The following is a 14,340-nucleotide window of genomic DNA, read 5'->3' as shown; positions in this document are numbered from 1 at the left end:
TCCATTTTAAATCAATGCTCTTTATTTTAGGACATTGACACACATAGGGTAATTCTCAAACGGAAGGCTGTATACTAGTGAGCCTGCGTATCACGGCAGCCACGTCATCAAGGCTATCTCAATTTGAAGATTTCTTGCATGGCAGTTTTTGTCGTGCCACTTTAGCTCCAATGAGTTTCTAGTGATCCTGAATATCCTGATTAGCTGGTTCAGGTGTGTTTAATTAAGGGCTGAAGCTAAACTCTTACAGAAAATGGCCCTCGATGAACAGGTTTGGACACCCCTGCAGTACACGTTGTATAACAATTTGATTAGGCGATTAAAGTATTACCTTGTGTGACGAATGTACAGTAGGCCTACCGTAGTAGGGTACAACGGGGCTATGGGGTAAAATGCTCCTTTGATTTAATTTTCCTCTGAACCACTAGATGGCACAAAAATTTGCCGCAGCATTTTCTGAAACATCCGCTTTTTAAGAAGCATGTGGATTTTTGGCTGATCCTTCATGCGATCACGGGCAGCAGCACAAAGTTGATCTGTGCTACATTGACCTAATATTTTATGTTCTAAAGTATAATAATAAAACCAGCAAGTAACAAGTTATAGCCTATATATACTATATATATAACTATGTGGAGACCTCGTTCAAAAAAACATAAATATTCAATATTTGTGTCTTGCCTCATTTATCAGTATTTGTTAACTCATGTGTAAATGGCCAGAAATCCAAACCAGACATTTGTTGTAATTAGACTTTTAGTGTCCTATAACAGGACGATGCAGTGAATAAATAACACCATCCCAAGGAACAGGTTAATCCCCATCTGTTGCTTTGTCTTTTAACCCTAAGCAATCATGTTCCACCTTCACAATCACAATAGAGATGCACCCACCTTAAACAAACAAGTCTGTGCAACAAGTTTAAAGGTTTCAAAAGACTTTCATTCATTTTTGGAACATAAATTAATATATATGAAATCAGATATTTATGTCCCTCTATTGAGAACATTGACTGTTCAACACAAAACTCTGACTGTTCAAAACATTCATAAAGAGATTATAAAAAAAATCCATATGAATTGAGTGTTTTAATCTACGTTTTCTGAAGAGACACGATCCCTATATGATGAAAAGATTTAATTGGGCAATTAAACATTAATCAGCATATATATCACTCAAATATGGAAATGGTAGCTCAACTGTATTAGCTTTACTCTCGAGAAAGAACCTCATTGGTTCTCATATGTCAAGCATGCTTGAGCTTGTTTACCAAATTTGAATGCTCTATGCATAGAAATGTAGCCTATAGATTCCACATTCAACTTCTCCAAACATGTCAACCATCTTGAATTGGTTAACATGAGGCTGTTCATCACTCACAACTAACATATCTATAATTTTCATTGAAAATGTCAGCATTGTGCAGTCTATGGCTGTAAAACCCTGAGCTATAAATTCCAGACGAAATGAGATAATCTTTGAGAGGTGAGAATGTGCTGGTTTTATTATTATTATAGTGTGATGTCTCGAGATCTTCAAGCAGAAGGAACTGGATGAAATATTCTGAATGATCAATCCACAATCTGACTTGATGCAGGCTGAAATTAAACCACACCATTTTTTTCCACCATTGACTGTTTACATTGTCTTTTTGTCATGATAGAAGCATTTGACACTTCAAGAACGCTGGGGCTGCATAATCCACATATTTATACATAAAAAATATAGCCTTATATATAGTATATAGCCTTCATTTAGCAGTATTCTTATTGATTGATGCAATTAATACTAATATATACAATACATTTTTTCGATTTTTTTTTTTTCGATTTGAGAGTACTTAATCTGTCAGGCACAGCAACTATGTTGCTGGAGATATGGTGTTGTTAAAAAAGTTAGATAGAGTATTATTAAAAAGGTTTTAATAATAATAATTTACACTACAAAGGTAATGTTTATACATCAAATATTCAAATGCCCATAAAATATACATAAATATATAGATGTACTAAACAGACAGGACAGTCTCTCCAACAAAGTAATTCCCAAAATATTTTCACACCCCTGGGTCATCTTTAGTTTTCTCTATGTTTGTGATTTGTGTTTCTACAGGCACTTGCACTTTCTTCATCTCAAGTCCTTTGACCCAGGTGTAGGCACAGGATCCACCCAGCACCATCATATTGCTTGTCCACCAGAGTGCACTCTTATTGGACGCCCAGTAGACGACTGCCATCACAGTCTGTGCACAGGATTTGGCTGTGCCGGACACATTGTGCGTCAATGGACTGGTGAATTTGATCTGAAGTCCCGTCACGTATCCAATTGCAAAGCCGAAGACTCCACCTAAAGTCATCATGCCCCAAAAATGTAAATGTGTCAGTCGGCTAAACTCAAACACGCTTTTAAATTCCCCTAAAATGACCATAAGGGGAATAAAGAGTACACTAGCATTGAGGTTGTTGTAGAAGGAGAGCTTCCAGATATTTCCATCCACCACTGGCAACACTTTCTTTGTGTAGATGGCATTGAGAGATACGCAAAGGCTGGCAACTACACCGAAAATGACACCTGTCCAAGAAAGGGAACCTGCCACAGATTCTTGGTCCACACCCAGCCAGAATCCACCTGAAGGCAAAGAACAAAGCACAAACTGTCAGCATTCCTCTTTTGCAGCAGGACCTGACATCGACACCATTGTGTTGATGAACGGGATCCTCACAGTCGCTGGGAAAGTATAAAACAAAAATCAAAGGCATTTTCCTGGTTTTACTTTTTAGTTTTAGACCAGTGAAGAATAACATTCTGTTTATTCTAAGGGTATATATATATATATATATATATATATATATATATATATATATATATATATATATATATATATATATATATATATATATATATATATATATAAAATGATGTATTAAGAAAGGTTAGTTTTTTCCTTTGCTTTTTTTCACGTACAGACAACAACGTTGTCCAAACAATCCCCATTCATAAGGATCCGTGAAAAGAACATTAAAATGTTATGTATACAAGGCCAGTAGGCTAGTTGGCGATGTCACTTTGTAAAGAAACACTATGCACCTTTAGGGCCCTATCATACACCCGGCGCAACACAAGTGTTTTTCGCTAGTTTTCAGTGTGTTCAGGCGCATTGATGTAACTAAGCTATTTTGAGGCAACTGAAATAGACTGCGCCATTGACCAACTGAAACCTGGTCTAAAGTCAATGGCGCAATATTTGTTTTTGTTATTTAAAGAGCGCTTTAGAAATGTGCGCCTATAGGTGGGTCCACAACACGCATACACTCTGCTTATTAAACACACAGGGCAGCACACAAACATGCCACATATTAAAAATAATAGGATTACAATGTAAAAGATTATTATTGTGTACATAAAGATATGGTGGAATCCGGCTTGTCCCGTAGATGGCCTGCTCGCTCGCTTTAACCTCGCGCATGAGCAGATCCGTTTGCGCTCTGGAAACGCGTTCGGTCTTTCCACTATCAAATTCCGTCATGTAAATAGCCAATCCACCAAGGCGCGAGCGCAACTGGCATTTAAAGGGAATGGGAGATGAGACTGATTAGTTTATTGCAGGTAAAGCCCAAAGCACACCCATTACTCATTAAGAGAATAGAGACAACCCTTTTAGGCCATGCGCCTGGCGCCAACGATTTTTCCCGTCGTTAAACTAGCAAAAGTAGATTCGGACACGCCCTAACTGCACTTGCGCCCTGCGCTGTAGAACATGTGCTTAGATTGTTAAAATAGGGCCCATAGACTGTACACGTATTACGCCTGTGCATGATGTTTTCACAAATTTGCTTCCACAGAGACAAAAACTTCCACTTTGAAACCCGATTTCAAAAGCTTGCATTTTCAGGTCACCAAAACGCTGTTGTTGTGTAAATGAACATTTTTAGTTGAAAACGGTGTCATGTAAACGGCCCATAAGTGCACTCTGCAGATAAACCGTTAAAAGCTCAAGCACTTTTAGGTCAGGTGGAATCTGATTGGCTGTCACTGTTTTTATTATTCCTCAGTTAAAAATACTGAGAGTGATAATGATACTGATCCTCTGTTTCGATATTGTCATAGTTGTGGTAGCTATAGACTATCCTATTATCGTAGCATTATAATGTGTATTAAAAGTTTATAGTTATAGTCCACACTAACGAACAAAAATATTCTGTTTATTATAACCGTGCACTGCCATTATGTCATCATCTGCTTTAAAGTGACCCATTATGGATTTTTGAAAATGACGTTTCATGTAGTGTGTAACAGCTCTAAGTGAATGAAAACATCCTGCAAAGTTTTAAATCTGAAAGTGCACTGTATATAAAGTCAATGAAATGAATCGTTTTTCAAACGAGTCATAAGCCGTTTTGTCGTGACGCCAAGACAAACCATTAGCATATTGCCCGCCCACTTATTGCGCGCGCAGACACCAGGGAAAACTTGAACCTCAAACCGGCAGCTGATTCTTGTGTGGATACTGGATAGCATCATGTCGAGAAGACCCTGTGCTCTACAATGTGGAGGTAGGCTAAAGCCAGTATTTTTTTCACTGCCCAAGGACGAGCATGTGAAGAATATTAATCTTTACCACGATATCACAGCAGTATAATCCTACACTTTTGCGGTGTTCCCTTTATTTTACTGACGACTGCTTCTTAAATCCAGTTAAATGCAGGATTCGCAAACCGCTTGCTCTTGAAAGATGTTCAAAATACTTAGTTTTGAGTTTGACGTTGTGTAGGTCTCCTGCTAACTGGCTAACTCATGTTATCACTGTCTTACTGAAATACTTCTGCTAAACAGCTGTGGGCCACTATTACCTAAAACTGTGTCTATTAATGCAGATTATCTGTCGTTCTCACTACTTTAAGGAAAGATTAAGCATGGAGCAAGATTTGTTTTACCAACGTTTATGTTACATCAGTCATTCACGCTAGAGCTCGGCTAATGTATACATTGCAGACATGCACTGTAATTGATACAGTTTGCACGTGTTCACTGCAATATGTGCAATAAATAATGCTGATGGTGAGGAATTACAGTTGCAACATCTCATAATGTACCTCAAACTGAGAAGCGTATCACTGAGAAACGTCCTGCTCGAAATGTCCTTGCGATGGAGGTTCGGGTTTAATGAATAGTTCTTCCAATGTTTCATCTTCGGACTCGCGCTCGCATTGATATGGTACAATCAATGTCATTGTTCGTTAGTCTGTTTAGTTTACGGTGTAGGAAGCCTCAGGACAAGCAGAGCTGATGTCGTTATGGCAATGGGCGTTTTTGTTTTCGACGAGCTGTACGCGGTAAAGTACGATGGCCCAGTAGTGCACAACACAACGACATTAAAAAGCAAACATAAGTTCACAACAAAACGAAATTAAGCCACAACACAACTAAATTAATCCACACAACGGAAAACCTTCCTTGATCTAAGATGGCGGCGCCCATGTCGGCAGCGGCTGCAATGGCTCACGGTAAAAATACAGATGAAAGTTTTAAAAACACCGACCAAGATCTGACTGCTGAACGACGAAGTGAGAGGAGACTGGCGTACGATCGGCATGATCTACTGTTACTGCTCATGGTTGGTAAAGTAGGAACTATCGATCATAACACTGCGGACTCACTCAAGATGCTAGGACTGCTATGCTCTCCCCGAGAGGCCTGCACAACACCGACTCTTCGCTCCAGCGCTACCCGCCATCAGAGGAAGCGGAGGCGGTGTTTGCGGAGGCAGAAGAGGGGTAAGCGCGGAGGAGCTAGTGCTAAGCTCAGAGCTAACCCATGTAGAACGCCTTTACCATCAATCCTGCTGGCTAACGTCCGCTCATTGGAGAACAAATTGGACTATATCAGACTGGACTTAACAACAAAACAGGAGGTGAGCGATTGTTGTGCTCTGATTTTCACTGAGACCTGGTTAAATGACACAGTCACAGAGAACGCCATTAGCATGGAGGGGCTAACTACTTTCCGTGCGGATAGAAGTGAAGCGCTCAGTAGTAAATCTAAAGGCGGTGGGGTGTGCATCTATATCAACAACAGATGGTGCACAAACACAGATGGGATTCATTCTCATTGCTCCCCGGACATTGAGTTTTTAATAGTTAAATGTCGCCCCTTCTATCTTCCAAGGGAGTTCTCTGCCATAATCATCATTGGTATATACATACCTCCCGATGCAGATACTAAAGCAGCCCTAAAAACTCTAGTCTTATTCCATAAACGAGCTGCAAACTACACATCCAGAGGGAGTACTCATAGTTGCTGGGGACTTCAATCAGGCAAACATGAGAAAAGTCCTCCCTCATTTTTACCAACATGTGGACTTTGCTACAAGGGGAACCAACACACTGGACCATGTTTATACAAACATTAAGGGAGCATTCAAAGCATCACCCCGCCCCCACCTTGGCTCATCTGACCACATTTCTGTCATGCTAACTCCATCATACAGGCCCCTGCTTGTTAGAACAAAGCCCTCCTCAAAGCAGGTGAGAGTCTGGCCAGAGGGAGCCATGTCAGCTCTGCAGGACAGCTTTGACTGCACTGACTGGTCTGTCTTCAGAGATGCTGCCCCCAAAAGCCATACTACAGACATCGAGGAGTATGCTGATGTCGTATCAGGATACATACTCAAGTGCATGGATGATGTATGTGTCACAAAAAACATTACAGTCCGGGCGAACCAGAAACCATGGATGAAAACAGAGGTCCGAGCCCTGCTCAAGGCCCGGAACTCTGCCTTCAAATCTGGGGATGTCACTGCTCTCAGGTCTGCAAGAGCCAATCTGAACAAAGCAATCAGATTGGCAAAGAGGGCACATGAACAAAAAATCCAGGGTCACTTCAATGACCACAGAGATACCAGGAAACTGTGGCAGGGAATCCAGGCTGTCACGGACTATAGGACTGCACCCCAGTCCTGTGATGACAACATGGATTTCCTTAACAACCTTAACAATTACTTCGGTAGGTTTGAAGCACAGAATACCACACCAGCAAGGAAAACCACCCCACAGGAAGGAGACCAGGTGCTCAGACTGGATCCAGCAGATGTCCAGCGGGTGCTGAAGAAAATCGACCCACGGAAAGCTGCTGGTCCAGACATGATACCGGGCTGCTTGCTGAGGGAGTGTGCAGTCTAACTGTCTCATGTCCTCACAGACATATTCAACATCTCCCTGAGTCAAGCTGTTGTGCCTTCATGCTATAAAACCTCAGCCATCATTCCTGTTCCAAAAAAACACACTATCAATAGTCTGAATGACTACCGGCCCGTAGCACTCACTTCCATAATAATGAAGTGCTTTGAGAGACTAGTAAAGGACCATATCTCATCTGCCCTCCCCCTCTCACTGGACCCATTTCAGTTTGCCTACCGCCCAAACCGCTCTACTGGGGATGCCATATCCACCACACTACACTTTAGCCTGGAACATCTGGAGAACAAGAACTCTCGTGCGAATGCTGTTTGTTGATTTCAGCTCGGCATTCAATACCATAATCCCCCAGCATCTGGTCAACAAGCTGGGCTCAGACGCACTGGGCATAAGTTCTCCTCTGTGTAACTGGATACTGGATTTTCTCACAGACAGGGCTCAGTTTGTGCGAGTAGGCAACAATACATCTACCATCATCTCACTGAGCACTGGCTCCCCGCAGGGATGTGTTCTTAGCCCTCTTCTCTTCACACTGATGACTCATGACTGTTGCGCAAAGTCCAGCACCAATCACATCATAAAGTATGCAGACGACACGACAGTGGTGGGTCTTATCCAGGACGGAGATGAGAGAGCATATAGGGAGGAGGTGAGACTCTTTGCAGACTGGTGCAGGACAAACAACTTAGTCCTGAACGTCGATAAAACTAAGGAGATGGTGATTGACTTCAGGAGAAATCAGCCTGTGTATGCCCCGATCTACATCAATGGGACTGCTGTGGAGATCGTAAAAAACACAAAGTTCCTGGGGGTTCACATGGCTGACAACCTGTCCTGGAATCTGCACACCTCCTCCCTCATCAAAAAGGCACACCAGCGTTTGCACTTCCTGCGGCGGCTGAAGAGGGCCCACTTTAGTCCATCCATCCTGACCACTTTCTATAGGGGCACCATTGAAAGTGTTCTGACCAGCAACATCTCTCTTTGGTTTGAGAACTGTAAAGCTTCAGAGAGAAAGGCGCTGAGCAGAGTGGTGAGGATAGCTGAGCGGACTATTGGGACTACTCTGTCGACCATTCAGGAGCTGGCCCAGAAAAGATGCCTGTCAAGAGCAAAGGGGATCATCAAGGACCCCACTCATCCTGGCCACAAACTGTTTTCCCACCTCCCCTCTGGTAGGAGGTATCGCAGTCTGAGAACAAGGACTGCAAGGTTCAAAACTAGCTTCTTCCCCACTGCTGTCAGACTATTGAACACAAAAACCTACTAAAACATACCAATCAATGTGAATACTTCCTGTACATAATTATCTGCTCTGACCGCACCTTATGCTCAAATGCATTATTTTAGATATGGATATTTATACCTTCAATTGTATATATCTAGATATTTATATTTACCAGTTTTAAGACGTTGTATATTTATATTTATCATTCTACATGCTCCGCATACCCATACAAGCATTTTTTATTTATTTTTATTATGTAGCTAATATTTTGTTTTTTTTTACGGTGTTTTTGATTGTTTCTGTGCTATTTTTTCAAGCTGTGAACTTTGCACGTAATTTCGTACTACAGTGTACTGTGGTATGACAATAAAGAAATCTTGAATCTTGAATCTTAAAATGAGCCACAACACAACGGAAAATGTACAACACAACGAAATAACAGAAATGCTACCGACCACTAGAGGGCTCTCGGAGCGCGGTAAAGTTTCCATGCCTATAGAGTCACCAGCAGTCTAAAAAAATATATCAACACCATGATTAGTTTTAACAGTATGTACTATTGTATATCGACATTTATTAATTCAAAATCACCTACGTGCATTATAGCTGCATATGTATACTCTAGAATGCTTTGACACTCTTCCACATCGCATGATCCCTAAAGGGAACGTCTGCCAATTCCTCCAAGTTGTTAAAACGTATTTTGTATTAATTAAAATTACTTTTAACATTCAAAAGCAGACATGTTCAAAATCCAAAGCTTGATTGTATTGGTAGTAGACTGACGTACTACAGCTGACTTTTTTCCAATACCTCCCTTCATTTATTTACAGTAAACAATTCTTTTTTAGGAAATTTCTGTAATATAATAAAAGTTGATTTTTCTTTTATCATGTTTCAAAGGTTGTAGTTCCTATTAACCAGACTGACTTACAACAGGTGAAATTGTGCCAATAGCTCCCTGTATGCACAGTACACAATTTGTTTTTTATAAAAACATTAGGACTACTGTAATTCACCTAAAGTTTTTTTTTCATGTCCCAAAGCCTAGTAACCAGCCTGACTTATTACAGCTGAAATTGTGCCAATACCTTCCTGTAATTCTGCAATTCACCAATTTTTTTTAATCAAATTATATTATAATAAATTATACGTTTTAAGTTTTAACCACTTGGTGGAATTGCCAGACGTTCCCTTAGGGACAGGGACGGATTAGACTTGTAAAGGCCCTGGGGCCAGTTATCTACAAAGCCCCCCCACCCCCTATTTTTTAATAAATCGTTTTTTAATAAATTTAATGCGGCTGCCAAATCTCACGCATTGTTTTTGCACGCAATGTAAAATCCCGACGCAAAGAGGCCACTGACACCGATAGACAAGACAAGGCAGGTTACTTTCGATATCAAAGTCTCAGCTTTCAAATTATGTCAAGTTTATTACGAAATTCAAACAATAAATACCGTTTTGGCGCTCTTTAAAGTGACGTGACAGATCGCAGTAGCTCCTCGGTTCAAGCGGCACGTGAACTGATCTAATTAAAGCTCTTCTTTAGTTAATAGTAATTAAATAAACTCGAATGAACTATGTTGTATATGTATACAGTGTACTAAACTTAATGAAATTCTGTTTGGTCACCAAATGTTTTGAGAATCACAATACACTTATTGAGATGGAAGTTTTTTTGTTTGTTTTTTGCAACCCCCAATATTTTAAAATCCTTTCTAATGATTTTAGGCTGCCTGCTGAACATGGGTTTGAGCTATTATATTTCCGAACTCTCAAAGTTCAGATTAATGCATTTAACTTTAAAATTGCCCCCAGATCTAATCAGTGGCGTAGGCAGAAATTGTATTTTGGGTGGGCCAGTGAAAATGTGAGTGGGCCTATAGTTTTTCATAGAAAAAAATGACTTCACTAATAATTAACCTTAGAGAGTAGAAAAATTAATAGACAAACTGCAAAAACAGTTACACCTTTATATTCGGCAAATCATCATGTTCAACCAACAGAGCTTAATAAAGGCTGGACAAACCAGTGTAGACAATAACCTGTCTATTTTATTCAGGCTAGTCAGCAGTGCAAAGACAGTTCACCCGAAAATAAAGTAAGCTAAAATAATAATATCACAGTTAGATCGGCGGGTAAACCCGAGTCAGGCTGATCGGGAGAGAGGGAGCAAGAAGCAGCCGCCACCAGCACCTGACTAGCCTTCTCCTGGGGTAATGAGTCTGAAGAACTGGGCTGTGTGGACTCGGTAGATGAAGGCAGTGGCGTGTCTTCTTCCTCAACTCTTGCTTTTTTCAAATAGCACATTAAAGAAAGTTGTTTAGCCATTATTGTGGCGCCGACGCCGCTGTGAGTTTTCCTGTCGGAACCCCCAGCATCCATAGCAACCAATAACGTTCCGGAGAGAGGCTTTTTACAACTTGCTTCGACAGTTCCATTTTATTCGGAAAACGAGTAATGTGAGTAATGTGGGTGGGCCAGTGCCGCCCTGGCCCAATACTGGCTACGCCCCTGGATCTAATAGATAGAAGAACTGAGGTCCACCCCTCTAAAATGCTGTGGATCGTTTTGACGTCTCTAGGCTAGTGGTGATAGGTATTACAATCTGATTGGACCAATCGTTTCGAGTGCTGGATACCTAAGATTTTGGTTTGACCAGTAAAAAAAGAAAATCTGTAATTTCCAATATACACTCTGCTTAATTGCCTTTTTTATTTGAAGGTGCATCTTTTACAGTTGTTCAAACAACGTGTAACAACTGTTTTTCCAATACCTTTCACACAAAAAAAATAAGCTCAAAGATTGGTTCTAATAAATATATTTTTATATTTTAAATTTATAGGGACAATAGTTCTATAAGAGGTTTTGGGGCCTTCATATTCACATAGGGCCCCACAGTAAGTTCCAGGGAGCCCTCATAGTCCAAGAGCCTTGTAGAGGCCTTGTGTAGGCTATGGGACACATTTATTACAGCATTAATACACATTTGTTTTCATTGTTACTGGGTCTTCTGAACCAAACTGGATTGTGCGGCCTTAAACCCCAGGGCCCCCCCGGGCTTCTGGTAGTCAAGGGCCCCTGGGCACTGGCCCCATAGGCCCGGTCAGTAATCCATCCCTGCTTAGGGATCATGCGCTGTGGTAGCGCGTTAAATCATTCTTTTTGCGATTCTTTTAGCAGCTATAATTCATGTAGGTGATTTTGAAGTATATTTTATGTCGATATACAATGGTTACATACTATTAAAACTAATCGTGATATTGATATATTAAGACTGCCGACTATGTAGAACAATGGCAAGGAAAAGAATCATTGAAAATGTGGTGATGTGCAAATTTATCGCAAGCCGTTTTAGCTAAAATTGTTCCCAGCGTTACTCATCGTAATTGCATTTTTACTACTAAGAATTTAATAAGAGAGCTCTACATTTAAATTCTTACTAGTAGCAATTACAATTAGAGAGCTCTCTAATTCAGTTTTTACTAGTAAGAATGCAATTACAGAGCTCTCTAATTTAATTTTTACTAGTAAAAAAACTAATTAAAGATATGTATAATTGCAAAGCTCTGTAATTGAATTAAAGAGCTCTGCAATTGCATTCTTACTAGTAAAAACTGAATTAGAGAGCGCTCTAATTGGAATTTTTACTAGTAATATTGGAATTGGAGAGCTCTCTAATTGGAATTGTTACTAGTAAGAATTCAATTGTAGAGCTCCATAATTAAAATGAATGGAAGACGTCAATGGAGACATATGACTAGTAAAAATGTATCTGTAGAGCTCTCTAATTGTAATTATGACTAGTAAGAATTGAATTAGAGAGCTCTGTAATTGTAATTCTTACTAGCAATCATTTAGATAGCTCTGTAATTGTTATTTTTACTAGTAATAATTAAATTAGAGAGCTCTCTAATTGAATTCTTACTAGTAACAATGCAATTAGACGAGTAACGCTGGGAACAATTTAAGCTATGGCTTGCCATACAAATGTATATTATGAGGAAATTAAACAGTTTTTTTTACCTTTGATGCATGTAAACCTTAAATGCTCGAGCACTTTAAAAGTCAGGTGGATTCTGATTGGATCTCCATGTTTTTATTTGACGTTATCCTTATAGACTTGGTGTAGACTTATTTTCTTAGAATCAAAATTAATATTATTTTTATTAGAAGTGTGCATCTTTACTTGCCTCGCGATTCGATTAATTATAGATGTTTTAAAACTCACATAGTTCAATGTTTTAATAATTATTTTTATTTACATTGAGGAAACGTGTTTCCATTTGTGTGTAAATTTCTTTGGTAAGAGAGATTGGGAGGGGTTGATACTCACCTAGAATGACTCCACAACACAGCACCGCGTACAAGGACGTTGATTGTTTTAGAACAGTGTAGGACAAAATAACATTAAATACGGTGGAAAGCGAGCGGCCAACCGTATAGAAAGCAACTCCCACATGTTTTAGGCACAGGTTGTTGAATGTGATCATGCTGATGAACACGATCGTCAACGGCAACATCTCTCTGGACACTCTCAAATCAAATTTTAAAGTCGGGAAATCCACGTATCCAGGACAAAAGTTTGCGAGAACGTTCATGAGCAAACATAATCCAACACTAACAACACACTGGAAAAATGTGATGAAGACAGGCGCATCTAGGTCCTTGTTGTCTAACAGGTCGTTGTTCAGGAATACCATGGAAATCGAAACGAACCAGTAAAGGGTCACGACCAAACCGATTTTTGTCGCTCTCATAATAAAGGTCTCTTCTTTGTCCCCCGGACGAGTGTAGTCTGTGAAGGCCATTCTTAATATTCTGGATCGTTTGAGTTGAGACCTGTTCATGTTTCCGGAATAAAGGAAGAAGAACAATGCAAATGAACATTAGTTATTTCATAATAACAGCAACATTTCGCGCCGGCTCCCTGTGAATCTCTGAGCTGGACATGAGAAAAGCGACAGGCGATAGCCAGAGTGGTCTACAACTTCCCTGTTCCGCGTTTCTTAAAGGGATACCCTCACCTAGCTATAAACATACAACTGCACATACTCTCACAATAAAACAAATAGTAGGGGATCGTTTTGAGATGCCTAACCATTTATTATCTAAACAACAATAAAATAACTTCGAATTGTATGTGTGTAACGTTTAAAAATGTAAAACTATGTTAGAATTTGATACCTGAGTCTTACCTTCCTGGACGTCAGACTTGCTCCAAACCATTTGCATTGCACATTAGTACATCAGGAAGTGTTTTTAATTTTGAACTCCTCCTTTCCCTTAAGACATTCTACCGTAGTATGCCTACGTTTGTGATTGTTATCACTACAATGGAATAGATTTAATATCTGTGTAAACACAGACTTCATTCCCATCAAAACGACGAGATGAAAAAAAAACCCACAATTTAAAAGTGCTATATAAAAAATGTTCTACAGTTTCTATCTCAGCTTTAAAGAATAAACCTACATTTGAGTTAACGGCGTCAGACAATTGATATTTATTATTTTAAAATGCACATTTTTGCATTTTGGGGCTATGGGAAATAAAATGTTGGCTACTTACCCCTAATTTCACATATTGCTTTTTGTTATAATGATGAAAAAAATATTATTTCCTCACTTGTATTTGATAATATCCTCAGAAATTTGTTTTTGTTCTTTTATTAACCAAATTAATGATAACGGGTATTGTTTCTATTCTATATATCGACTATTTTAGAGCATAATGGCAAAAGTTATCATAATTCAAAATATGTCTTTGCATATCTGCTTATATTATAGGTTATGAACAACAGTAGCCTAAACACATTTAGAAGCTACTTCCATAATCAAAACAAAAGTGTGTAGCTTCCCTAAACAGATTATTTAGCATTAATGTAATTTTCAGATTAAGTAGACTTCATAGTGC

At 39.5% G+C, this 14,340-nt stretch overlaps 1 protein-coding gene across 2 annotated transcripts; it reads right to left on the bottom strand.

Moving 5' to 3' along the window:
- Positions 1-2,002: 2,002 nt before the first annotated feature.
- Positions 2,003-13,711, bottom strand: slc35c1 (solute carrier family 35 member C1). 2 transcript variants are annotated; one of them, XM_056247157.1, is made up of 3 exons: positions 13,623-13,711; positions 12,761-13,266; positions 2,003-2,628 (listed from the first exon to the last, which is right to left on the bottom strand). In XM_056247157.1, exons 2-3 carry the CDS (start codon positions 13,233-13,235, stop codon positions 2,057-2,059), a joined length of 1,047 nt encoding a protein of 348 aa, XP_056103132.1. In that variant the 5' UTR covers positions 13,236-13,266; positions 13,623-13,711; the 3' UTR covers positions 2,003-2,056. The 2 variants fall into 2 exon arrangements, with proteins under 2 accessions (XP_056103132.1, XP_056103131.1); XM_056247156.1 differs by lacking the exon at positions 13,623-13,711 and having other exon boundaries at positions 12,761-13,424.
- Positions 13,712-14,340: the final 629 nt, after the last annotated feature.

The sequence above is a fragment of the Rhinichthys klamathensis genome, unplaced genomic scaffold (genome assembly GCF_029890125.1).
Source record: "Rhinichthys klamathensis goyatoka isolate OS25496 unplaced genomic scaffold, OSU_Roscu_1.1 h1tg000042l_1, whole genome shotgun sequence".
Taxonomy (NCBI): domain Eukaryota; kingdom Metazoa; phylum Chordata; class Actinopteri; order Cypriniformes; family Leuciscidae; genus Rhinichthys; species Rhinichthys klamathensis.
This window is presented reverse-complemented; position numbering and strand designations above follow the sequence as displayed.

Bases quoted from the DNA above. Each gene is read 5' to 3' on its own strand.
- slc35c1 (XM_056247156.1), bottom strand. From the start codon at position 13,274: ATGAACAGGTCTCAACTCAAACGATCCAGAATATTAAGAATGGCCTTC. The intron at 2,629-12,760 runs GTGAGTATCAAC...CTTTGCCTTCAG, and splicing joins GTGTTGTGGAGTCATTCTAG to GTGGATTCTGGCTGGGTGTG.